The sequence below is a fragment of the Canis lupus genome, chromosome 33 (assembly GCF_048164855.1).
Source record: "Canis lupus baileyi chromosome 33, mCanLup2.hap1, whole genome shotgun sequence".
Classification (NCBI taxonomy): domain Eukaryota; kingdom Metazoa; phylum Chordata; class Mammalia; order Carnivora; family Canidae; genus Canis; species Canis lupus.
In genome coordinates this window covers 10907790-10935719 of record NC_132870.1, presented here as the reverse complement: position 1 = coordinate 10935719, position 27930 = coordinate 10907790, and the positions used below count along the sequence as shown (strand labels likewise).

The 27930-nt window shown below is 38.3% G+C and overlaps 2 protein-coding genes across 13 annotated transcripts in view; one reads left to right on the top strand and one right to left on the bottom strand.

The window, feature by feature from the left end:
- SPARCL1 (SPARC like 1) overlaps positions 1 to 1892 on the top strand; it is a 135984-nt gene extending 134092 nt beyond the window's left edge. For all 12 annotated transcript variants that reach the window (XM_072810572.1, XM_072810571.1, XM_072810577.1 and 9 more), the window contains one exon: positions 18 to 1892. The gene's annotated coding sequence lies outside the window, so the exon portion shown is untranslated. The remainder of the gene's footprint in view (positions 1 to 17) is intronic.
- On the bottom strand, positions 1783 to 26332 carry NUDT9 (nudix hydrolase 9). Its single transcript, XM_072810580.1, has 8 exons — positions 25901 to 26332; positions 14260 to 14499; positions 12462 to 12557; positions 11328 to 11414; positions 6330 to 6441; positions 5079 to 5225; positions 3148 to 3232; positions 1783 to 2284 (listed from the first exon to the last, which is right to left on the bottom strand). The coding sequence occupies exons 1-8, from the start codon at positions 26005 to 26007 to the stop codon at positions 2106 to 2108; spliced, it is 1053 nt and encodes a 350-aa protein (XP_072666681.1). The 5' UTR covers positions 26008 to 26332; the 3' UTR covers positions 1783 to 2105.
- Positions 26333 to 27930: the final 1598 nt, after the last annotated feature.

The window sequence follows — 27930 nt, the reverse complement described above, 5'->3', positions numbered from 1 at the left end:
GGTTTTTCTTATTATAGATGATGCTGGATATCAGAAGATTATCTACTTCTGTCCCGTCTATAGTTTATAGTTTTATAATTTTGCACACTTTATATGTGTTCCAGAGAAAACTCCAAAATGCCATGAAGAATTTATTATATATTTTCTTTAGTTCTTCTTTAAATAAAATGCTTTAGTTCTTCTTTAAATAAAATGTTATTACCTAATATTTTTTCTAATGTCAATGTAAATGTTTTGATACTATTAGACTTAAGTAAATGTCAAACTTCAGGGAATTGCTCAAACTTTCTCAAGAGCTTTAGTAAGCAGCTTCAATTTAAGGAATTCTGTTCAGTGCCAAGAAAAAGCAATCTCTTCCTGCCGAACATTAAAAGTAGAATCCAACTCTTTCATTGTAGGAGAAGTTCATCCTACCCATCGCCTAATGAGCAGGTCATCCTGGTCAGCACAAGTCCCTTATTATATACACAGGGACCAGGATTTTATGGATTTTAGAAAATTAATACCATATTGAAGCCTCATAATTTCTAAAGGGATCTGAAACAAGATCCTGAAATCAAACATTCTAGTGTTTTTCAGCAAAACTTACAGTCACACTAATGGGAAAAAAGCTTCCTGTCAGTTCAGTTCAAGTTTACGACCAAAGTAGTTTTGACACTAAATTGGGGAGGGGGGTGCTTTTGATTTACCTTAGCCTAAGTTCTATCCTCAAGTTACAGAGCAAACCTTTCTCAAACATGTAAAGAAAAGGAAACAACTACATCTCTATCCCCTAAACCTCCTTTTCTTTAGATGCCCCATCTGTATGTAATCCAACTGGAATGAAGACAGAATTATGATGGTACCTATTTTAGGGTGACAGGAGTAAATGTCATGGGACTTTCCCAATATACTTTTCCCAATGGATATCTTATAGCAGAATGTGATACATATGCCCACTCAGACAAGTGTTCTTTTCCTTCCTCTTCCCGGTTTCCAAGAGCACCTAGAACATCAACAACTCTTTACTTTCCTCTGGGAATTATGGGAACACCTATACTAATATTTAACATTCCCTTCAAAAAAAAGAAAAAAAAAAAACAAAAAAACAAAACACTTTAACTTTCAAAGACCTACCTCTATCTCTGCCTTATTTCAATTTTTCTGAACTTTTTTTTTAAAGACTTTATTTATTCATGAGAGACAGAGAGAGAGAGAGAGAGAGAGAGAGAGAGGCAGAGACACAGGCAGAGGGAGAAGCAGGCTCCATGCAGGGAGCCCGATGTGGGACTCGATCCCGAGGCCTCCAGGATCACGTCCCCAGCTGAAGGCAAGCGCTAAACCGCTGGGCCACCCAGGGATCCCCTCTTTCTGAACTTTTTAATTCATTTGTGACACATATATTTACAGTCGAGTGAAATACATTTATCCATTTAAATTACTAATTTCCTGGACATATTTTTTAATTCAGAATTTCTGAAAAGTGAGAACATGAGCTCTTGTTCATTGATCTTGATCTTTATTGACTAAAATAGTTACTGAAATTTCCTCAGAACACTGGACTCTAAAGTCAAGAATATCTAAGGTTTCCATTTTGAAATCAGCTTCAGCAAAATCACATAAAGCAAAATAAGAATCAAATAATTTACAGATAAATTAGAATACACAATGGTGGTGCTTCTCCTAAAGGAGTCTGATATGGCAGGAATATCCTTCAAACCCCAGAAGATCAATAGGGGGTTAAAAAAAAAAAAAAAAGAAAAAAAAAGAACTGACAAATAAGAACTAGATGAAAAACAGAAGTGATGGCCAACATAAATTTATTTTTATTCAGATTATGATTCTTCAAAGACTTTTGGTTAAGACGTGGTTTAAGCCATGCTTAAATAGAATACATACAAAATATGATTGTTTATATTTCTTTTGATTGAAAAGCGGAAAATTCCATGTTGCATTTCACCGTATTTACTAATTTTATGCTGATGTAAACCTAAATGCAAATAGCTTTGAAAGTGAATAAACTAACTTCCAAGTGACCAACCCTGCCCCCTTGTAGTATGAGCTCTGTGATGCCTTCTTTCAGCACGCACCCCTTTGCTGGCCTGTGGTTCCCACAATGATGGGGGCTACAACCCACTGCACTCAGTTTCAGAGTCCTCACTCCAGTGTGCATCTCGCTTCTCAGCCACGAGTTTGATGAATTGAGAGTGACTGGCATAAAGCTGGAGTTGATCACTGATGTCCACCCATTTAACCTTTCCAGCATCATCTCCAGCCTCCAGGGTAAGGTTATCCATTATCTCACCTGTTACCAAAGAAAAACATCACCAAAAAAAAGTAATTCATGTGTTTATTTCTTTTTCAACATAATTCTGTAGCTTCAAGTATTCTTACTAAAGCAATCTTAAGTCACCATTGTATTATGTGGCCCAGTGATTTAAAAACTAGAATGTTCCATAGTTCCAAATGCCCAAATGTTAACCAAGTTCCTAATTTTTTTAAGATTTTATTTATTTATTATTTATTTGAGATAGAGAGAGCACAAGTGTGGGGAAGGGCAGAGGGACAAGCAGACTCCATGCTGAGTGCTGAGCCCAATGCAGGGCTCGATCCCAAGACCCTGAGATCATGACCTAAGCTGAAGTCAGATGTCTGACTGAGCCATCCAAGCACACTTCCAAGTTCCTAAATTTTAAGTAGAGGCATCAATAAGGGAACTTTTCTCTTTAAAAAGAAAGAATATTAGCCTTAAAAACAAAAGTTCATATTAAATAAGTATGAAAACTTATGTCAAAATAAATTCTGGATGGATTAGAGATTTTTTATTTTTTTGGATTAGAGATTTAAATGTAAAAAAAAATAAAACAATTCTTGGTGACTCATTTTATACTTGTAAGGTAAGTAGACCTTTCTAAGCATGACACCAAACCAGAAAACTGAAAATATTCATAATTATATTTGCAAATAAATATACTAAAATAATTGTAATTATCAAAAAAATTAAAAATAATGCTCTCAATCACTGTGGGGAATGCAAACGAAATATTTCTGTAAGACAATTTGGCAAGGCTCAAGAGCTTTGAAAAAGCAAATGCTCTTTGATGAGCATTCCCTTCCACAAATATCAGAGTGCCTCTTATCTGGTCAGTCTAATAAACCTAAGTTTACCTGTTTCATCATGGTAGTTCACAGCTTCTGTCTCCATCCATGCATTATCAGTATTTCGAGGATCATCAACATATCCCTTATATATCTATTTTCAAAAGGAGACAGACAAAAAAAGTGTAGAGTGAAACAGGAATGGGTAGAGCAGATACATGTTAACCTTCATTAGAATCAGAAATGTAAATACTCTGTTGCAAAACAGTGTGCATATACTTAACATTACTTAACTGTACATTAAAAATAGTTAAAATAGTAAAATATGTAGTTTTTATCACAATAAAGAAAAATACGCCAACCTCAAATTGTCAGGAGGCAAAAATGAAGCATTTATTTAGGATCAAAGAACTGCAATTCAGGGTACAAAGATTTAGGTAGCAATCCAGTGTCGCACTAGGTAGCAAAATCAGGGTTTTTTAAAGATAGAGAATGCTTCTATAAGTTGTTTACAGGGGCACCTGGGTGACTCAGTGGTTGAGCGTCTGCCTTTGGCTCAGGTCATGATCCCAGGGTCCTGGGACCAAGTCCCGCAACAGGGAGCCTGCTTCTTCCTCTGCCTATGTCTCTCCCTCTCTGTGTCTCTCATAAATAAAATTAAAAAAAAAAAAAAAGTTGTTTACAAAGATTTTTGACTAGCATTGGTACAGGAAACCGATCGTGGCTGAATATAATTGGTTGCTAAAGCTATCACTAAGCAAGATTGTTCTTTAGCAAGTTGCAGGTGTTTGTATAGGAGTCTTTGGAGTATTTGCGGTTTGGCCCAGTTTAAAAGTTCAGGGCTCCACCTGGTGAGGAAGTGTATAAGGCCCACCTTCTTAAGGGCCTCTTAGCTCCATTTTAAAACCCCTTGACCTAACTGACTCCATTATTTAACCTTTCATAAAAGAAATCTAAATATCATAGAACCTTTCATGTAGCATTCCATATGCTTATTATAAATTTCCCAAGAAAAAATATTCTCCAGAACCATTTGAATCCGCTTTAAAATTCATAAAACCCTGAGAGTACCCAGGTGGCTCAGTTGGATGAGTGTCCAACTCTTGATTTCAGCTAAGGTCATGATCTCTGGGAGCATGGGACCGAACCCCAGGTCAGGTCCCACCCACAATGTGGATTCTCTCTCTCCCTCTGCCCCTTCTCCTAGCCCTCCCTCCCCATCACATGAAAATAAAAAATTCACAAAACCCTCAACTCCACAGATTTTAATTTCATAATGTGGAAACAGACACATTTGGGCCATATGACTTTTTTAAAGGCTATTTTTCTGTTTTTTCTGTTTTAGTAATTCCTATAATTATAGTTTCAGACATACAAAGATTCTTTTATAGTAATATGTAAATATATCTAGTAAAGACTAATATTTAAACTATTAATACATGAAAAGATTTGGATCTAGCCATCCAGAAAGAAAAGGATCTAGCTTTAGAAAGAAAACAAAGCAAATGGAAGAAAATCCAGCAAAAAAAGAAAAAACTCTTTTTCCTTATCATCAGTACACATGTACCTTATAAGGTGATTTTTTTAAATCACAAAGGGCATATAGACAAAATAGACATAAGATTTAAATGGTTATCAACCAGAAAAACTCTGAATAACATAATTTAAAATATAAATGTTCTTGCAAAGAGCTAAATTCATGTAAATTTTTTAAAAGGTTTTCAGATGGATGGGATCATATTAGCTCACAACTAGTCTAAAGAAAAACTCAGAGGAAAAAAAAATGTATTCTAACATAATTGACCTAAAGTTGGGCTATAAACTTTAAATAGAACTCTATTTACAGTGCAAATCTATGACAATTTAAGTTGTTTTTATGAATATATGTTTCAAATACACAAGTAATTCAGTTTATTTAGAGAATAATCTACCAGATTTCCAGGTGAACTTCTAAGTAATTTTCACTAATCCACGGGGCTCTATCCTTCACCATTTCTTACCACTAGGTGTTCCTGGCTGAAGAGTTTGTGCAACTGTTCCTCCAATTCTCTCTTTTCCGCACCAGATTTTTGTAAGGAGTTGAGAGCTTCCTCACCAAATTCTCTTTTAAGTGTAGCACTAATCTTCTCTCCTGGATCCACCATCCCCTAAGAGTCACATTTTTGTTTTAAGAGGAAAAAACAGAATAGGCTTTAATTCATGCAACAAATATTTACTGGTGATACAGCAGACATTTGTTGTTCTATCTGCTCATAATCATGTATCCTCATTCTCTTGTAGTATGTTCTTCTGTAAACCATTTGATTCTTGTAGAAGCAGCCAATCAGGGCATCTCATGTATTTGACCACAGTAATTGGTCCAAGGTTAGCCTATAGTAAACTGAGCCAATCAGACTCCTTTCCTGGGATCTTCTAAACTCCAGCTAAGGAAGACCTGGAGGCAAGAAAGAATACAGCAAGCTGACACTTTCCCATTGTTCATTCCAATCCATTTTTATCTTACAAAGGAAAAACCATTCTTGCAGATAGCAGTATAAAGAGTCATCCTCTTACCCAACTATCTCCATTTCACAATATGCCATAAAATATAAAAGCCTCTGTTGTTAAAAAATAAAAAAGATTTTTTAAAAACCCCTCTGTTGCACAAATACCCATTTAAAAAAGCCACTTCAAATATACACTGACATGAATGCAACAAAAGTACACTATTCTTGATAATGTAGAAACTTTAAAAAACTACACAGAATAGTACATAATAGAAGTTATCTTTCTATGTCTGAAGTTATCAGAATTCAACAAAACGATGCTAACAGTTTTACTTTGGACTTGGAGTAGAGGTTGAATTCTAAAATGGGATCCAACAATTTATGAATACCCACTTTATGTCAGGTGCTTTATATGCTATTGCTAGTAATTCTATGGAGTAGATACAATTATCTTTATTTTAGGGAGAAGGGTCTGAACTCCACAGACTCTGCTCAAGGTGGAAAGGCCAGGATACAAGCCTGTTTTTAACTCCAAGTCCACATTCTTTTCCAAGGGTTTTATAATTAGGCTCAAATTCTGACAACTTTGATGTATTATCTTCCACTTGCTATTGAGTCATCACAGCAATGAATGACAAAAAAATTACTAACTGAAGTGGGGAGGAATGGAGGATGAGTGGAGAAAAAAGAGCCACACACAAGAACCTTGCAGGAAATGAAGCAAGTAAGAAAAACTTAAAACATTATTTTAATTTGAATTCTTACCCCTGGGATTGCCCATTCTCCACAGTCTTTCCTTTTTATTGCCACAAACTGCAAGATGTTTTTCCCAGAAATGGGATGGGGGATTTTATTTCCACTTCTATCCCTTTTCCACCTGTAAACAGTAATATGAGATCATAACTGATTTAAAACAAGGACTAAGGATTTGACTCAAGCTTGAGACAAAGTTATAGATGTGTTTTTCTTTATAACAAGAATATGTATAAATTTACCTCAAATCAGCTAGCTTTACCAGAAAAGTTATTTTGTAATAGAAACATTCTATATTTAGCACTGTTACAAACTAAGTCAGATATTTACTTTCTATATAAGACACTGTTCTCTCTGTAATAAAAATTCAGAATATAAATAGCTTTTACTACTTAAAGTACTGTCTAAAAAAGTTTAAAAGCCTAACAGAATTTAGAGACAGGGGTGTAAACTTAAAAAAAAAGTCTAAGGATTTTTTTTAAGAATCACAAATCATGTAGTGGCATCTCCCCTTTCCCTTCTCTACCCGGTCCAGGATCAAGCCCCATACTTTTATTTCCGAGCTCAGCACAGAGTCTGCTTGTCCCTCTCCCTCTGCCCCTCCCCACCCCCACTCTCTCAAATAAATAAAATCTTTAAAAAAAATTTTAATAAATAAAAAAAGTATCAAAGGGTTGTTACTTTCAGAATGTACTTCTAACCATAGCCTCTTTCCCAGAAATGCTGATACATCTCCCCTTTCCCTTCTGTATCCCCACCACACCCACCCCCTACACCCAATTGTAAGGATTGTTCTAATACTATCTTGGGCAAAGATAAAGACTTTGAACTTCCAGTACTAAACCAAAAAAACAAAGCCTAAGATCTAATGACTGCTTTGCATTAGATTCAGTGAAATAAATGTGTTTAAATAGAAGTTTCCAAATTTCTTTATATAGTAGCTTTCAAATCTATCCTATAATTCCTGCCCTGAATGAGCTCACAGTCTAGCAGTGGAGGTAGACATGTAAGTGAATAAATTATAAAAGACAGTGACAGTTTGAGGACTATAGTAAATAGAAATGAAAGGATAATTGGGACAAGAAGACAGCATCTGTTTTTAAAGGATGCCAGACATAGGTATAAACATGGGCAAGAAACAAAGGTGTTTCTTATAATATGTTGAAGAAACTGAATGTATAGTATAGGTGGGGTCTGGCCCCATGGGTGTCAGAGGGAGAAAGAAGGGTGATGAGGCTGGAAGAGTAGGCAAAGAATTCATCAAAGTCAATTGCTTAGAGAGCCAGAGAATACTTTTAAGCACGGTAAAGCCATAAGCAACTGGTATTTTAGAAAGCTCACTCACTTTGACAAAAGTATGGAGGCTAGTTTGGAGGGAAGCAAGACTGAAGGCTAGAAAACTTTACCATGACCCATACAAGATGATGAGGACAGGACTGAAGGCAGAAGTGGTAAGAATCAGAGAGCATGGGTTTCACTTTTATTTCTTAAAAGCCACTTTTTTAAAAGATTTATTTATTTATTCATGAGAGGCCCAGATAGAGAGAGAGAGAGAGAGGCAGAGACATAAGCAGAGGGAGAAGCAGGCTCCACGCAGGGAACCTGATGTGGACTTGATCTCAGATTCTGGATCCCAGGATCATGCCCTGAGCCAAAGGCAGACACTCAACCGCTGAGCCACCCAGAAGTCCGTCCCTTAAAAGCCATTTAGATAGCACTTACTATGTACCTAACACTGTTTTAAGTCTTTAGCATACTTATCCATTTAAATCTCAAAGCAACCCTATAAGGTAGTTGCATTACTACCTTTATTTTACAGACATATGTGGAGAATGAGGCTCAGAGAAGTGGATTAAACTTTACCAAGAGTGCAGAGCTCATAGGGTATAAACCAGGATCTGAACCCAAGCAATCTGTTTCCAGAATCTATACTCTTAATCACTATACTATATACTTAAATCAAACAAGCACAATGTTTACACTAATTAGATAAAAGGAGGGGTAAGAAGGTGATGACTCCATTCACTCACAAACATTTACTAGCACCAATTACATGTCACATTCAAGGAGCTGATAAAACAAAGACCAGTACAGTCCCCTGCTGCACAGCCAGCCAACCAACCAGTCTTGGCTACAGCACAAGGAAGAGAAGCAAAACATAGAGAGAAATACTGCAGTTCAGCCGGGCAGGCAGGGCAGGACCAGCTGGATGATGAACACCTTGCCTATCGGGTTTACATTCTCAGATTTTATGCTGAAGGCACTCACTTAAGAATTTTTAAGCAGAGTTGTTTCTTGTTTTGTTCTTTATTAGTACCTAATACATTATTACCAAGTTTAAAAAAAAATTTCTTGATATAATGGAAATAATGTATCATTTTAATTAATGAACCTCATTAACACTACTTAAATGTCAATATTTCTATATACTATTGATATTTCCTCCCCACTTCTGATGGCCCACACCTTCCTGTCTCACCAAAACTAGAAACTGTTAACACCATTAACTTTTGATCTGATTTTATTCAAATATATTAACACTTCCCATCACATTTTCTCTTTAAAGGATCTAAAGAAATGTCAGATACTTGTATATGTAGAATCCCTAGGAGAGGCACCTGGGAATAGAAAAATGTAACACTTGCCCTGGAGAGAACAGATAAGAACCTTTGTGAAATTCTATACTATACAGCACTGTTCTGAATCATGAAGTACTTGAAAGAAAAGGGAATGGAATCTTTTTAAAAGCGACTAGTGACTCTTAGGATTACTCATTAGTGAAAAACTGATATAGAAGAGAAAAAAGCAAAGTATCTGGAGCCAAATACCCCTGATTCAAATTTCAGATCCTACAAGATTTAAGTGAGTCACTAAACCTCAGTGAAGCTTCATTTCAGATCTGTAAAATAGGTTAATACCTACCTCCATTGTTGCGAAACAAATAGAAAAACTAACCTCCATACTTCTCTCCATTTCCACTGCCGTTCATCTATTTCGAGGCACTCATGGGCTGATAGATAGATCCATGTCTGAGGTAGCCAAGAGCATCAACCTAATAGCACAATTGAAAGCTAGACTCTGCCACCTCTGGGCACTCTCAAAGCCTTGGACCACCTCAAAGCCTTCAGGGTCTCATTTGCACAAGCTCAGAATGTCTATCATTTCAAAACAATGCTACACCATCACCACATACACTCTCATATATTTGGTCCACCAGAGATAAAGATTAGCAAACTTTCAAGTCTCTAGCTTCCCTTTTCTTCTTCTTGGCCTCTTATTAGCATTCCTTCCTGAGGTTAGCCAGCCTCACCAAACTGGAAAGACACTGATACTGTCATTAATATTTTTTACTTATATTCATTAATAAAAATATATCAACTTTTCTCATTTCATTTAAACCATAAAATTTCTAAAGGAATTTGATACCAATAGGTAGGCTGGCAGGTAGATACATAGGTAGGTAGACAGGAGGGATATGGATTGTTAGGTGGGTGAGTAGGTATATGGGTAGATGGATGAAAGATAAAATTGGGGTGAAAGCTGAGTAAAGATCTCTTTTGACAGGAGAACTGAAAGGTCAAGTAGGAGAGTAAGATGGGACAAATATCGGTGCCTCTTCCAGTAACTTGAAAATATGGGAAATAAGCTGCTTCCCTAGACTTAAATTGTAAATCATATTTATATCTCAGATAAGAGAAAAACAAAGTCTCTTCAAAGAACAGAAAGCCCTCAAAGTATCAAAACTAAAGAAGTAAAAATATTGAGGGTATTTGCATTATTTAAATGAAAGTGACAATTACATGTGAGGAGGGAGTTGATAAGTGAGGAAATCCTAAAAATAAAAAAATTAAAAAGATGACAGAATATTCCAGATACGTTGGAAAGATGATTCCTATAGATATGGTCAAGTACATCTAAACATTGGATTCAAAAAAAAATAAAAAATAAAAAATAAAAATAAAAATAAACATTGGATTCACCTACCCTCTTTATTCTGATTTATGCTCACAGGGACCTTCTGAATAATATTTGGCTTATCAGATGTGCCTTAGGAAGAGAATGCCTGTCTCCTGTTCTGAAACCTTCAGTGGCTGCAGTTCACACTCCCTAACTTTGGCATTTAATATTCTCCACATTTGCACAAAAATTAAATAAGTTTGATGATGCACTATTCTCCTACAAAAATCTGTTTCAACCAAGCTAGTCTTTTCGCTATCCCTCAGTACTCAGATATTACTACAAGCCTTTTTCTTAGGCTTCCTGCTGTCCCCATATCCAAGCTTCAAGTTCAGCTCAAGTCTACCTCCTTAATAATGCTTTTCTTGGGTGCTCCAGTTTACCATCATCATGACCCACATCTAATCTAAATGGTGGGGTGGGGGAGGGTGAATTGAAGTAGGCTTCACACCCAGTACAGAGCCCAGTACAGGGCTCAATCTCACAGCCCTAAGACCATGACCTGAGACAAAATCAAGAATTGGACATCTAACCAACTGAGCCACCCAGGTGCCCCTAATCTAATTTTCTAAAGCATCCTGTATCACCCATGTTACTTGACATGTTTTCTTTTTTTTTTTTTTAACCTTGACATGTTTTCTTATTTTATATTTTTCATCTTGCAAATTAAGCCACAGCTCTTCTGTGACAGGGATCTGAAACTTAGGATTCTTTAATTTTTTTATATCTTCCAAAGCACATACTCTATTCTGTGAACAAACAAATGTTCAGTAAATACCAGGTAAGCTAACTTTGTTCAGATAATGCCTAGCATACTCTTTTAACATAAAACTACAGCTTTACACTTATATATGATTTCACATAAAGTTCTTTTAAAAGACAGATTTCACAAGTACACCTATACACACACACACACACATATACAACCCCACATACTTACACATATATACATGTATATATATACACACAAACATATATGTGTGTATATAAACATATGGTTATAGTAGATATATCTCCAATCTCTGCTATGGAAATTTTTTTTTTCATTCTTACCTGGTTATGATGGGATCTGCAGCATGATTTGGGCCCCATCGCCCCAAAAGCCCCCGACCAACCAGTCCTGTCCGTCCTGCAGGATTTCTGGGACAAAAAAAATGAAAAATCAATTGAATGTGTTCATCTTTTTTTTTTTTAAGATTTTTAAATTTATTTATTCATAAGAGACACAGAGAGAGAGGGGCAGAGACATAGACAAAGGGAGAAGCAGGCTCCTTGTGGGGAGCCCAATGTGGGACTCAATCCCCCAACCCAGGATCACATCCTGAGCCAAAGGCAGACACTCAACCACTGAGCCACCCAGGTGTCCCTGTGTTCATCTTTTTTAATCCAACTTAACCCTAAAAGAAGGCAGTAAATACTATAAGAGGGAAATAATATCTCATCCCAAATCCACTAACATTATCACATATCTGGCACTAAAATCACATTATTTCCTTAACACTGTTGTTTAACTTTTCTTTTGTGCATGTCTTAAGTTTTGGGCTTCATCTAGGAGGAAGATCTCATTTTCAAAGTTGTTCTCAATATGTGAATTTGTTTCAGTTTTCATCTATGCTCCTAAATTCAAGCCAAAACTTTACAGGACTCTTACAACAGGGCAGATGAATGGTCTGCACCTAAGCATCATCTGTCTCTACAACAGTGATGATTTATCATTCAAGATACCCACACTTACCTTCACTTTCTCACCATTCCCTTTTCTTATTCCCATCTCATACAACCCTTTCTGTTATTTTTTTTTTAAAGTAATACCTATATCCACTGTGGGACTCGGACTCACAACCCCTAAATCAAGAGTCACATGCTCTACCAACTGAGCCAGCCAGGCGCCCCTCCCTTCTCTGTTCATTTATTCAATGAATTATTTCTACCCTCAAGGCAGAGTTACCAAAAAAGTGCAAATACTGTCTCTGCCACTCATTGTATACAAATTGCTTATATTCTCTCTTCTTATCTATAAATGGAACTACAATATCTGCCCACAGAGTTATTTTAATGATTTAATTAGATCACATGTATAAATTCTTTTGTACATTGTCTGGCACATACAAGCACTCAATAAATGTTAATTGGGTTTCTTAGCCTTTGAAGACCCATTATTGTAAGATATCCACCCCCAGTACCTACCTGGGTCTCCCATTTTCAATCTCATACAAACCATTCTGGCTCTTTCTCTGAACATGCCCATCCTTTTCATTGAACTTGGGAGAGAAGTTACTTTCACTGTAATGAGAGAATGCCAAAGCAAAATAAGAAATAATGGTCCAATATTACCAAAAGCTTACTAATATCAATCTGTTATTTATAATAAGGTATCCCTGAAACTTAATTATTTTTAAGAGTCAGTTTTCATTTATAAATCCATCTTACTCTTTTAAAACAGTTTCTTAAAGTGTTAACCAAAGCACCTTATAATACAAGGATGTATATTATAACCCCTCTGGGAAGGACTCTGCAGAAAATCTGTAGCTCCTCCCCACATGCTACAAAAAAAGTCTACATCACTATTAGCAAGGAGGAATTGTCTGTGGGCACAATATAGCAATTAGTGTGATCCCAAAAATAAGATCCTTTCTGATATCTTGATATTTTTACTGTCTCAAAGTAATTTTAATTTCCTCAAATGTACACTAGCTAATATTTTCATCAAAGTAAACCCACAAAACAGTGAATTTACCACAAAACTTCTTAATAACTATGATGTAGATCAAAATAGATATTATATGTTACAAATGTTCTAAGTCTTAATCTTGATGGGATAGAACTGTATAAATATAAAATCGTTCTGAGCTCTAGAAGCACAATTAAGAAATGTGTACTTTACTGCCTTTGCCATTCCTCAATAAAAGTATTTTCAAAGTAAATATGAATAAACTCTCTCCTCACCATTATGAAATCACTGATATAACTGTTGATAGTGAATAAGGAGTTGTATAGCATACAGAGTTCACAGTAAGTTCTGAAGTAAGTTTTGGTTCTTTTCAGTTTAACCTAATGAACTAATAACACTGGATCTATACAACTAGCAACACTTTTTACTTACCTGATTAAATAATCCCTTGGGAACCATTCATAATAAATTTGTCCATTAAATCAAACTTGTAAAACTGTTCTAAAACTATGGTAGCAGTTTAGCAGAGTGGTTAAGAGCATGAATTCTGGAGTCCGATTGAGTTCAAGTCCAACCTTCACCATCATCTACTAGCTCTGTAACCATATGTAAAGGGCAACCTTTCTGTGCTTCCATTTTTGCACGTGGGTTTTGTTTTTCTATAAAGTAGAAATAACAACCCTCTGTCTTCCAGAATAGTTGTAAGAAAATAATGCTTATAAAAAATTAAGTACAATACCTAGTTCACAGTACATTAAAAAACTCATCATATTCGTTAAAAGGAACATAAATATAAAACATGAGTCAATGTACTTCTATGAATTTAGTCAAAGGATTTTTGCTTGAGTATTTGTTTTCTTCCTTCTCCTTTATCTATCCCTTTTCTGTGTTTTTCACACTGTTCCAATTTTATCATCCTATTCTTAGTAATCTGAAAAAATTCTGAAAAATATATTTTTTTTTTACTACTTCAAACACAAGTCTAGCTATGGTGGAAAATAACCACAAAAGATGTTCTACTGATGACCAAAATAGAATAAATGAAAATAGATACCACCACTTGCCATTCCATAAAACAACTCCACAGTAAAATAGATTTACTTTTTTGGAAGGATCATCATAAAACCTCTAAAAGAACAAGCAAACATGGATTCTCTAGTTTTAGCAAGAATTCAAGCAAATGTGGAAACTTAGTTATGACAAAGTCATAGATAAAAATGATTTTTCAGCTGTCAAAGTGATCATTTACAAAGACAACCATTCTCTTCACCATCTTACCCCTAGCTATCTGTTAATGCCAGAAATTATGCTCACCTGATCTGAGGATCTGCCCACCTAGGTCCTGCCAAGACAGAGACTGCAGTGTATTCCACAGGATTATAGTCTTGCCATTCAACAAACCAGCCTACTTTCTCATTAGGAACCTGGCTGCGTTGGACTTTTGAACCTGGATAAGGAGATGTCCGAGCCTTGTTGTGGGAATTCTGTTTGGCACCATTAGAGTTAGACATGATGTTCGAGTTAAGATGAAACCCACAGAATGAAAATGTGTTTCTGAAAAGAAAAAAAGAAAAAAAAGACAAATGTTCTACATAAATACCAAAAGAAATTAAAAATAACCTAATTCAAAGACCCAAAAACATACTTTTCAATTTCAAAGTATAAAAGTCTAACATCTATGAGAAAATTATTTTCAAATATGAAAAACTTTAAAATATTGCCGAATCTTATTAATTGGAACCTACTCCCTGAATTTCTTTTAGTTGAGAAAAAGGGACAGATGTTTACTTTTGTTAGCACGAAAGTGGGGGAAGTTATGAAAATTCAACTATAAAAACAAATGTAAAGGAAGACTTTTTAAAAAATGGGCTATAATCTAACACACATGTAAAATGTATGACAAAAATGGAACAAAAGAACAAAAAAATGGAAATATCTGTTGTAAGGTTCTTACATTGTATAAGAAATAACACAATACTACCAAAAGTCTGACTATGATAAATATACTAATTCTAAACTGATGGCACACTTCCCCGGCTCTCATAATATCAATTTGCCCTTGTGACAAATGATTAATTGTCACAAGGGCAAACACCAACTTGCTAGGTTGGTGAAATAAGTCCACATCTGTATCATTCACTGAGAAGTACACAGTGATCATTTCTGAGGTATTACTCATAAGTATGACCAGAATTGAAAACATAAGGAAATATAGAATACAACCTGGTCAAGGGATAGCTTGCAAAATAAAGGTGTGTACTCTTTCAATTGGTAACATGAAAGACAGAGGAACTCTTTTGGATAGATGCAGACTAAAGAGACATGAAAACTAAACACAATCAATGATGTTGGATTGGTTCCTGAACCAAAAAGAAAAAAATTTTTCCACAGGACAAGTGGTGAAATTTGAATGGGGTTATACAAATAATTTTAAAAGTTGATGCAAAACCTACTTACTACTCACAGAGAAACGCTTTGGAGACTATGGCTTTGTTGGTGAATTCTATGAAATACTCAAAGAATTAACACCAATGTTCCTCAAACTCTTCAAAAAAAATTGAAAGAATATATCCAAATGTGTTCTATGAGGCCGGCATTATTACCCCAATACCAAAGCTAGACAAAGACACTACTAAAAAACCATAGATCACTACCCCTTATACATATTGATACAAAAATCCTCAACAAAATAGTAGCAAACAGAATTCAACAGCACATTAAAGGATTATACACCATAACCAAGTGAGATTTATTGGAATGCAAGGATTGGAATACCAAAATCAATCAACACAATACACATAAACAGAATGAAAGAAAAAAACAGATGATCATCCCAATTAATACAGAAAAATCTGTCATAATCCAACACCTTTCACAATAAAAAACATTCAACAAACTAGGAATAGAAGAAGAAAACTACCTCAATATATTAAAAGTCATATATTAAAGCTCACTTTTTGGTATGACAGTGAAAGACTGAAAACTATCACAAACAAGGAACCCCAACCAGTCCCTTGAAAACAATCTTGAAAAAGAAAAAGTTGGAGATGTCATAACTTCCTAATTTCAAAACTTACTATAGTAATCCTAATGGTAAAATACTGGCATAATTTCAAAACTAAGCTATAGTAATCATAACAGAATAATACTGGTAGGAAGACAGACATATAGACCAGTGGGATAGAATAGAGAGCCCACACACAAACCCTCACTCACATAGGTGGTCAAATGATTTTCAACAAGTGTGACAAAACTATTCAACAGGAAAGGATTGTCTTTTCAACAAATAAGGCTGGGAAAATTAGATATCCACATGCAAATGAAGATGATCCCTTACTTTTTTTTAAAGATTTATTTATTTATTTATTTATTTATTTATTTATTTATTTATTTATTTATTTATGATAGACATAGAGAGAGAGAGAGGCAGAGACACAGGCAGAGGGAGAAGCAGGCTCCATGCAGGAACCCGACGTGGGACTTGATCCCGGGACTCCAGGACCGCGCCCTGGGGCAAAGGCAGGTGCTAAACCCCTGCGCCACCCAGGGATCCCTTACTCTTTATAGCATATGCAAACACTAATGCAAAATGGATCAAAACCCAAACATAAGACCTAAAACTATAAAACTCTTGGAAAAAAAACATACAGGGAAAATTTCATGATGCTGAACTTGACAATGACTTCTTGGATGTAACCAAAAGCACAAGCGACAAAGAAAAACCAATAAATTGGACTACATCAAAATTTAAAACTTCTGAGCATCAATAAGCAGTCACTGGTTTTAGATGAACCCCACTTCACCCAGGGTGCAAGCATTATAAAAAAGAAGAGTAACTGGTGCGCCTGGGTAGCTCAGTCGGTTAAGTGTTGGACTCTTGATTTCAGCTTAGGTCATGATCTCAGGGTCCTGGGATGGAGCCCCTCCTCAGGCTCCATGCTCAGCAGGGACTCTGCTTGAAGATTACTCTTTCTCCTTCTCCCTCTGCCCCTCCCCTGACTTGCATACACTCTCTCTAAAATAAATAAATCTTTAAAAAAATAACGGGCAAGCAATTTTACATTGTTCTAGTGGCATCTTTAAAAAAGCACATTCATGGGAGGGAGGCAAGATGGCAGAATAGGGATCCTCGTTTCATCTGGTTCCCCAAATTTAGCTAGATTAACTAGCAAACTATCCTGAACACCTGTGTTCAGGATGAATTCAACCTGAGATGTAAAGAAAGAACAGCTGGAACGCTACAAACAGAAAAATGACGCTTCTTACAAGGTAGGAGTGCAGAGAAGACAAACAGGATATTTAGAAGATAAATGTCAGGGGGAGGGAGCTTTTTAAGGGCTGTAAGAAAGTGATATAGCCCTGGGGTGCAAAATTGGGACCTTTAGAAATCTGCTCCTTTGAGACTTGCCTGCCTGAAAAGTGCTCAGTGGTGAAGCAAGGCAGAATTGCAGGAGGGACAGTGGGGTCCCTGCAATCTTCCTGGAGGCACAGAAAGAACAGGAGTGCCTAAGCCAGCAAAGTTCCCAAGCATTGGAGCATTGGAGCATGTTTAAATTAGCAAGCCCAGAAGGCTCTGCTTGTTGTGCCACAAACCATGGACCAGAGCAGGAATGGGTGATGCTCTCCTTACTGGGTCCCTACAAAGGAGTGGAGAGTCCAAGCAGGTGTGCATTCAACCCAGATGAACCCTATCTGTGCCAGGGCCCTGCAAACAGCCAGAAGCAAGGCAACCCTCCGCTTCCACTGGGAGGGATGGAGCAGGTGCATGCACAACCAGGGAAAACCTCTCCCAGCCAGAGCCCTGCAAATGGCACCAATCATTGTCTCCCTCGCCTGCCCCAGGGGAGGATCTGAACCAGGAGACAGTAAGAGTCTGCAGTTTGGCACATGCCAGGATCTCTCGGCTCCAGAGCTAGAGATCTGGACACAGCCATTTTTTTTTTTCCTTTCGCCCTCAAAAGAGGTGTAAAAGCCTCTAGGGAACAAAGACCTCACAGGACAAATTGTTTACACTCAGCCTTGCCACCTGGCAAGGGGTGGAGCATCTCCTCCCAGGCACAGACACCTGAAAATCAGCACAGCAGGCCCCTCCCACAGAAGACCAGCTGAAAGAACAGGGGAATAGCAAGTGTACTGACCAAGCAGCACAGGAAAGCTCCAGAACTGAAGCAAAATAGTATAAAGAACTCAAGGTTTTGTTGTTTTTTTTTTATGATTCATTTATCTATCTTTCAGGTTAAAATTTTCCAATATTCTTTCTTTTTTACTGTCTCAAGTAGTTTAATGTTTTATCAACTCTTCATTTTAAAGTTTTTTTTTCCTTTTTTAACTTTCATATTTTACAATGACATGTTATAGATACATTCCTCATTTTTTGTTTCCTTTCGCCATATTCAATTTTATTTTTGTATATATGTAAGTTTTGCTTTTTTTAAAAAATAATTTTGGAATTTGTGCCTTCTAACATACACACCAAAATACACTCAGAACTAAGTGGATCACCCTTTGATCCACTTTATGAGATTGTATTCTCTCCCCTGCATAATTTTCCCTCCCCCTTTTCCTTTCTTTTTGTTGTTGTTGTCTCTGTAAGTTTTGCTTCTTTTATAATTTTGGAACTTAGTACTTTCTAACATACAGACCAAAATACACTCAGAACTAAGTGGATCACCCTTTGATCCACTCTATGAGATTGTATTCTCTCCCCTGCACAATTTTCCCTCCCCCCTTTCCTTTCTTTTTGTTGTTGTTGTCTCTGTAAGTTTTGCTTCTTTTATAATTTTGGAACTTAGTACTTTCTAACATACAGACCAAAATACACTCAGACCAAGTAGATCACCATTTTGGTCCACTCTGTGAGATTATATTTTTTGTTTGTTTTTCTTTTTCTTTGTCTTTTTTCTTTTATTTTCTGGTCCCTGACCTCTTTGGGATTGTCTAGTGTGTATTTTGCTTGGGTCGTGGTTGGTATTTTTGACTCTGCTCACTCATACAGCCATTCTGCACTGAACAAAATGACTAAAAGGAAGAATTCACCACAAAAGAAAGAACCAGGGGTAATACTCTCTGCCATTGATCTAATGGATATATATTTAAGTAAAATATCAAGAGACAGAATTCAGGATACAATTATAGAGTTACTAGGTGGATGTGAAAAAAATCATAAAAGTCACTAGAGAATCTCAGTACAGAAATGAGATCAGGCTGAAATTAAAAATACTCTGAGATGCAGTCTAAACTGGATGGTCTAACAGCCTAGGTAAATGAGGCAGACGAGAAAGTAAATGACATAGAAGACAAGTTGATGGAAAGGAAGGAAGCTGAGGAAAAGAGAGAACTAAGAGCCCATGAGGAGAGGCTCCAAGAATTAAGTGATAATTTGTAAAAGAATAACATCCATATTATTGGGATTCCAGAGGGCGTGGAGAGAGAGAGAAGACCAGAAAGCATGTTTGAACAAATCATAGCTGGGAACTTCCCTAATCTGGGGAAAGAAATAGGCATACATATCCAAGACAGAGAGAAGACCCCTCCCAAAATCAACAAAAACCAATCAACACCTCAACATATAACAGTGAAGCTTGCAAATTTCAGAGAGAAGGAGAAAATCTTGAAAGCAGCTTGAGAAAAGAGATTCCTAACATTAAGGAGAAAAATATTAGATGACCAGCAGACCTACCTACAGAGACCTGGCAGGCCAGAAAGGGCCGTCATGATACATTCAGGGTACTAAATGAGAAAAACATGCAGTCAAGGATACTTTATCCAGCAAGGCTGTCATTCAGATTGGAAAGAAAGATAATAAAGAGCTTCTAGGATAGGCAAAAACCGAAAGAATATTAAGGGAGAATAGTCCCTGCAAGAAATATTAAGGGAGAGCCTGTAAGTGAAGAGGGAGCCCAAAGAAACAGAGACAATCTGCAGAAATAGGGACTGTACAGGTAATACAATGGCACTAAATTCATATCTTTCAATTGTTACTCTGAATTTGAATGGGCTAAATGCTCCAGGCAAAAGACTCAGGGTATCACACTGGATAAAAAAGCAAGACCCATCTATATGCTGTCTACAAGAGATTCATTTTAGACCTAAAAACACCTTCATACTGAAAATGAGGGGGCGGAGAACCATTTATCATGCAAATGGACTTCAAAAGAAAGGTGGGGTAGCCATCCTCATATCAGGTAAATTAGATTTTAAACCAAAGACTGTAGTAAGAAATGAAGAGGGAAACTATATCATAGTTAACAGGTCTATCCAACAAGAGGACCTAACAATTATAAATATTTATGCCCCTAATGTGGGACCAGCCAATTATATCAACCAATTAATAACCAAAGGAAAGAAACACATAGATAATAATACATTAAGGATAGGAGACTCCAACGTTCCACTCTCAGCAAAGAACAGATCTTCTAAACAGAAGATCAACAAAGAAATAAGGGTTTTGAATGACACACTGGACTAGATGGGACTTCACGGAAATATACAGAACACGCCATCCTAATGCAACAGAATACACATTCTTCTCAACTGCACATGAACTTTCTTCAGAAACAACCACATACTGGGTCACAAATCAGGTCTCAATCGATACCAAAAGACTGGGATTAGTCCCTGCATATTTTCAGACCACAATGCTCTGAAACCAGAATTCATTGACAGGACAAACTCGGGAAGGAACTCAAATACTTGGAGGTTAAAGAGCATCCTACTAAAAAATGAATGGGTAAACCAGGAAATTAGAGAAGAATTAAAAAGGCTCATACAAACTAACAAAAAAGAAAGCACAATTGTTCAAAATCTTTGAAATACAGCAATGGCAGTCCTAAGAGGCAAGTACATTTCAATACAAGCCTCTGTCAAAAAAATTAGAAAAATCTCACATATACAAGCTAACCTCATACCTAAAGGAGCTGAAGAAAAAAACAGCAAATAAAGCCTAACACAAGCAGGAGACAAGAAATAATAAAGATTTGAGCAGAATTCAATGAAACAGAAATCAGAAGAACAGTAGAACAAATCAACAAAAGTAGGAGCTGGTTCTTTGAAAGAATTAGTAAGATAAATAAACCCCTAACCAGACTAATTAAAAAGAAAAAAGGGTGGGGTGGGGGGGACAGCCCAGGTGGCTCAGCAGTTTAGCGCCCAGGGCGTGATCCTGGAGACCTGAGATCGAGTCCCACATCGGGCTCCCTGCATGGAGCCTGCTTCTCCCTCTGCCTGTGTCTCTGCCTTTCTCTCTCTCTCTCTCTCTCTCTAATAAATAAATAAAATCTTAAAAAAAAAAGAAAAAACCTCAAATTAATAAAATCATGAATGAAAGAGGAGAAATCACAACCAACACCAAGGAAATACAAACGATTTTAGGAACATATTATGAGCAACTATATGCCAACAAATTAGGCAATCTGAAGAAATGGATGATTCCTAGAAACTTATAAATTACTAAAACTGAAACAGAAAACATGAACAGACCAATAACCAATAAGGATATGGAAGCAGTCATCAAAAACCTTCCAAGCAACAAGAGCCCAGGGCCAGATGGCTTTCCAGGGGAATTCTATCAAACCTTAACTAAAGAAGAAATAACACCTATTCTACTGAAGCTATTTCAAAAGATAGAAATGGAAAGAAAACTTCCAAACTCATTCTATGACACCAGCATTACCTTGATCCCAAAACCAGACAGAGACCCCATCAAAAAGGAGAATTATAGACCAATATCCCTGATGAACACGGATATCAAAATATTCACTAAAATACTAGCCAACAAGATCCAACAGTACAGTTAAAGGATTATTCACCATGACCAAGTGGGATTTATTCCTGGGAGGCAAGGGTGGTTCAACATACATAAATAAATCATGATAGATCACATTAAAAGAAAAGACAAGAACCATATAATCCTCTCAATTGATGCAGAGAAAGCACTTGACAAAATACAGCATCCACTCCTGATTAAAATTCTTCAAAGTATAGTGCTAGAAGGAACATACCTCAATATCATAAAAGCCATCTACAAAAAGCCTACAACAAATATCATTCTCAGGAACACTACAGGGATGCTCACTCTCACCACTATTGTTCAACGTAGTACTAGAAGTCCTAGCCTCAGCAATTAGACAACAAAAAGAAATAAAAGCACTCAAATTGTCAAAGAAAAAAATCAAACTCTCACTCTTCACAGATGACATGATATTGTAAATGAAGAACCAAAGGACTCCACCCCAGCAATTCAGCAATGTGGCAGGATACAAAATCAATGCACAGAAATAACTTGCATTTCTGTATACTAACAGTGAGACTGAAGAAAGAGAAATTAAGTAATCAATCCCATTTACAATTGCACCAAAAACCATAAGATATCTGGGAATAAACCTAACCAAAGAGGCAAAGGTCCTATATTCTAAAAACTACAGAACACTTATGAAAGAAATTGAGGAAGAGATAAAAAGACGGGAAAACACTCCATGCTCATGGATTGGAAGAATAAATATTGTGAAAATGTCTATCCTACCCAGAACAATCTACACATACAATGCAATCCCTATCAAAATACCATGGACTTTTTTCAAAGAGTTGGAACAAATAATCCTAAGATTCATATGGAACCAGAAAAGACCCCAAAATAGCCAGAGGAATGTTGAAAAGGAAAACCAAAGCTGGGGGCATCACAAAGCCTGACTTCAAGTTGTATTACAAAGCTGTGATTGAGACAGGATGGTACTGGCACAAAAACAGACACACACAGATCAATGGAACAGAACAGAGAACCCAAAAATGGACCCCCCCACCCCAACTCTATGGTCAACTAATCTTCGACAAAGCAGGAAAATAATAAAATGTGTTGGGAAAATTGGACAGCCACGTGCAGAACGAAACTGGACCATTCTCTTACACCATACACAAAGATAAACTCTAAATGATTCAAAGATCTAACTGTGAGACAGGATTCCATCAAAATCCTAGAGAACACAGGCAGTAACCTTTTTGAACTTGGCCACAGCAACTTCCTGCAAGACATATCCACGAAGGCAGGGGAAACAAAAGCAATAATGAGCTATTGAGACTTCATCAAGATAAAAAGCTTCTTGCAAAGGAAACAGTCAACCTATAAGATGGGAGAAGATGTTTGCAAATGACGTATCAGATAAAGGGCTGATATCCAAGATCTCTAAAGAACTTATCAAATTCAACACCCAAAAAGCAAACAATTCAGTTAAGAAATGGGCAGAAGACATAAACAGATATTTTTCCAAAGAACTACACATGGCCAACAAGCACATCAGAAAATGTTCCGTTATCACTTGTCATCAGGGAAATACAAATCAAAACACAGTGAGATACTACTTTACACTGGTGAGAATACCTAAAATTAACAAGACAGGAAACAACAAAGGTTGGCGAGGATGTGGAGAAAGGGGAACCCTCTTACACTGTTAGTGGGAATGCAAGCTGGTGCACTACTAGTTATTTACCCCAAAGATACAGATGTAGTGATCTAAAGGGGCACCTGCATCCCTATGTTCATAGCAGCAGTGTCTACAATAGCCAAACTGTGGAAGGAGCCCAGATGTCCTGGACTGGATAACGATGTATACACACACACATACACACACACGATGGAATATTACTCAGCCTTCAGAAAGGATGAATATTCACCATTTACACTGACATGAATGGAACTAGAGGGTATTATGCTAAGTGAAAAAGTCAATCAGACAAAGACAACTATCATATGGTTTCACTCATATGTGGCATATAAGAAATAGTGAAAGGGACCACAAGGGAAGAGGGAAGGACTGAGTGGGGAAAACTTATAAGGGAAGACAATCCATGAGACTTCTGCCTCTAGCGATCAAACAAAGGAGAGCAGAAGTGGAGGTGGATGGGGGATAGGGTAACCGGGTGATGGGCATTAAGGAGGGCAGGTACATGATGTGACGAGCACTGGATGTTATACTATATGTTGGCAAGTTGAATTTAAATTTAAAAAAAATAAAAAATAAAAACAGGATCGAGTCCCACGTCGGGTTCCTTGCATGGAGCCTGCTTCTCCCTCTGCCTGTGTCTCTGCCTCTCTGAGTCTCTCATGAATAAATAGATAAAATCTTTAAAAAATAAATTTAAAAAAATGTTAATAGCATTCATGACTTCCAAAGAACATTGTTTTTTTGTTTTGTTTTGTTTTGTTTTTAACTTGGAATATTTTTTAATTTTTAAAAATTTTACTTTAATTGTAATTTGGTTGACATGCAAAGTTACATTTTAAAAAGCATAGATGTTTATTCTGTCCCTCCCCAAATCCCACTGAAAAGAGATACAAAAGGCCAACAAAATCCACAGCAGGAGAGAGAACAGGTCACCACCAGTGATTAAGAGATTGTAACTAATTTCAGGTAGAAAGTAGATGGACTCCTACTGACCTACAAACCAAAATACAACAAATTATATTTGAGAATATGCACAAAAGGGTGGGTGACAGATTCCATTCCTACAAGAGGAGGTCTGAGAGGTTTCTTTTTTTTTTTTTTTTTGTCTGAGAGGTTTCAAGCTTGAGATAAGTGGGCCCAAATGTCCTAAGTGGGCAGTGGGGCAATAACCATGGAAATCAGCCATTCTCCTTCTCCAAACAAAATGTTGGCATTAGTTAGGTTTCCCCCTGGGATAAAGCCAAACTAGAACCTCTGTTTTGAATTCTGGTATTAGAGAATACAGCAGCAATTTAGGCTTAATATCACCATAGTTCATAGTAGGGAATAAAGCTAAAGCAGCTATGCTCAGCAGGGAATTTGCTCCACTAGTTCCCAGCCTGTCCTACTGGCTTCCTGCTCACACACACTCAACTGAAACCTTCCAGTCTACGTAGGTGACATGATGCCAATGTTCTGAAATCAGCCCTCCCATTTTGAGAAAACAATGTCTTTTACCTACATGAATCGAAATATAAATGGATAACCGGTGTCCACCGGATGTTTGAGAAGAGAAGGAAAAAGGACTGAAAAGTAATAGAACCACTGACCCACAACAGGTAAGTCACAAAACAGAAGATAATTTACTTTAATTATCATTCTTACAGATTCAAGAGTTTTTACATCCATCAAACTAAAAAAGGCGGCTATCCAGAGCAATTAGAGGGGGAAAAAGTTCTTGTCAAAATTTACAATTCAATAAGAGATCCGATGATGCACCGGGACTGAAGTCTGCTTTAGGAACCTGGAAGATAATTTTAAGTGAAATATGTAAGAGCGTTGTACAAAAAAGACAAATGAAATGGAAAATGAGAGAAAAGGAGAAGTTCAATCTAGAAGGTCCAACAGCTACCATAAGAGGTCCGGGGGGGAGGGGGAGGGGGAGGGGGAGGAGGAGGGGGGGAGGACAAGACAGTGCAAAAACGGGGCGGGGAGGGGTGGGGGGGGGAGGAGGGAACAAAAGAAAATTTCCTTTTGCCTCAAGTAAACACGACATGTCCACACCACATCCAAACAAGTGCTACTGAAAACTCTCGCAGGACAGCAATACTGGGGACTTCTGGAGGATGGCAAATTTCAGTAGCAGAGACCAAGAAAGATCGCTACCACCAATCCTCCTCAAAAGGCAGATGAAACACCGTGGGGCCTTTTTTTTTTTTTTTATAAATTTATGATAGACAGAGAGAGAGAGAGAGAGAGAGAGAGAGGCAGAGACACAGGCAGAGGGAGAAGCAGGCTCCACGCAGGGAGCCCGATGCGGGGGGACTCGATCCCGCGTCTCCCAGGACCACGCCCCGGGCCGAAGGCGGGCGCCAAACCGCTGCGCCACCCGGGCATCCCCCCGGGGGACCTTTTTTGAAAACGTGAACGTCGCCCTGAAAACCCGGGACGCCGGCAAAGCCTACGGCACCCGCGGACTCAACACTGGCTCCACCCACACCCGAGAACTCGGGAGTAGGCAGCCCTAGAAGAGGAAATACCTGCACGCCGGAGCGCTGCCACAGCCCGAGGGCCTGACCGCCACAGAGGCCAAGGCCACAGAGAGAGACGCTGCGGCCAAAGTCTTGCCCAGGAAGCGTTCGGCCATCAGCGGCCCCCGCGCGGCTCCGCGGGGCGAGGTCAGGCTCAGCGGCGGCCCCAGCCTCGGCCGCGGGACAGCCCCGGGGATCGAGCCGGCGCTAGGACCGCGCCGCTCTCCCGTTCCGGGGAAGGACTAGCTACGTCCTTGACAGAAACACACACGACCTGGAGCTCTCCCAACACAATCCCTCGCTTCCACCACTGACACGAAGGCAACCAGATCCGCGAGCGGCGCGAACACTCCCGGCGCCCGCCGCCGCGGAACCGGGCCCCGCGCCCCGCGCCTTCCAACGCCCCGGCTCCGCGCTTTACAGCCGCGCCGTAAACCAAAAACAGCGCCGGCTTTGCGGCGCTCAGCTTTTACGACCTCCCCGTTTGCGCAGGCGTACTTGGGGGGGGGGGGAGTGGTGGGAAATGATGTCCAGAAAGCGCAAGGGCAAAGTGGAGGTGAAGGGGCGTGGGAAGGGGGGAAATGGGGAAAGAAAGAAAAGGGATTGAGAGAAAGCTGTTGGCCTCGTTTTGTTCATCGGCAAGAAGCGTGACAGGCAGCTCATGTAATGAACTACGGCGTCCCGGTCCTATCTGAGTAAGTGCTTGCTGAAGAAGGAGGTGGATGAGAGATTTGCAACCCACGTAAGGCTTTTCTCTTACTCTTTCACCAAGGTGTGCGCTGCAGTTGCTAAATTTGACAAGGCTTTGCGGGATGCGACCTTGGCAAACCCGCGGAGGGCTAAGCCAGCCGTGAGCTGGCGGCGCAGCTTGGAGCAGGACTGCAGAGCAACACCCAAGACAAACAAGGGGCGAAATTTTGCCAAAAATTGGTAATTCAGCTGGTCCAAACAGTTTGTAATATGGCTTTCATTTTTTATATTCATTATCTTATTGACGTGGCGAATCTGTGACTTCTAAGTACATGATCCATTGTGTGAATGGTCTGGTATGGACACAAGGCATCCTAAAACTTCAGCTCTCTCAAGAGCCAGATGAATCAAACTTTGACAGGTATTGTTCTGAAGACTGAAGAATGCAGAACTCTTGGCCTGTAACAGCTCCATCACAACTTCTACACCAAGAGAATCGACCAAGCTAGTATGGCTTCAAGTAGCGTAAGGCCTTGTCCCTAGGATAACCCCAGATCCCCTTAAAAAACCTGCCTGGGGATCCCTGGGTGGCGCAGCGGTTTGGCGCCTGCCTTTGGCCCAGGGCGCGATCCTGGAGACCCGGGATCGAGTCCCACGTCGGGCTTCCGGTGCATGGAGCCTGCTTCTCCCTCTGCCTGTGTCTCTGCCTCTCTCTCTCTCTCTCTGTGACTATCATAAATAAATAAAAAAAAAAATAAATAAATAAAAAAAAAATAAAAAAAAAATAAAAAAAAATAAAAAAACCTGCCTGGAGGGAAAGTTAACAATGCAGGGGAATTGACTGTTCCAGGCAAAGTCTTGTGATAGGCAGAGAGTACCTACACCCCCTCTCTTAGAGCAGTTTCTTTGTAGAGCTTGCATTTATAAATCCTTTCTCTGCCCTTTGTGCCAAAAAATCTGCTAGCCAGAACTATTTCCTCAAGGACCTAAGAGCCTCTCTGTTTGAAATGCAGTAATTCAGGGAGAGCCTAACTTTAATGGATGACTTTCTTCAACTTGGACTGCAGCCTCTTGTCTTAAAGATAGAAGTTTGTTTCTTCTCTGACAAGCACCAGTTAACAAACCCAGATGGCCTACTCCCGTGAATCACCAACTCACCCCCTCAATGCCCCTCAGTGCCTTTCCCTGGGCACACTCCAGCCTTTAAAAAGTTTCCAGCCTCTGTTTCAGGGAAGTTGAGTTTATTCATGCAGGCATATTACTGAATAAAATGTGTCCTTACTACTTCAACTAGTATCCAGGTTTGTTTATTGTTGCCAGTTCTTCCAGATAGTAAACTACTATTGCTA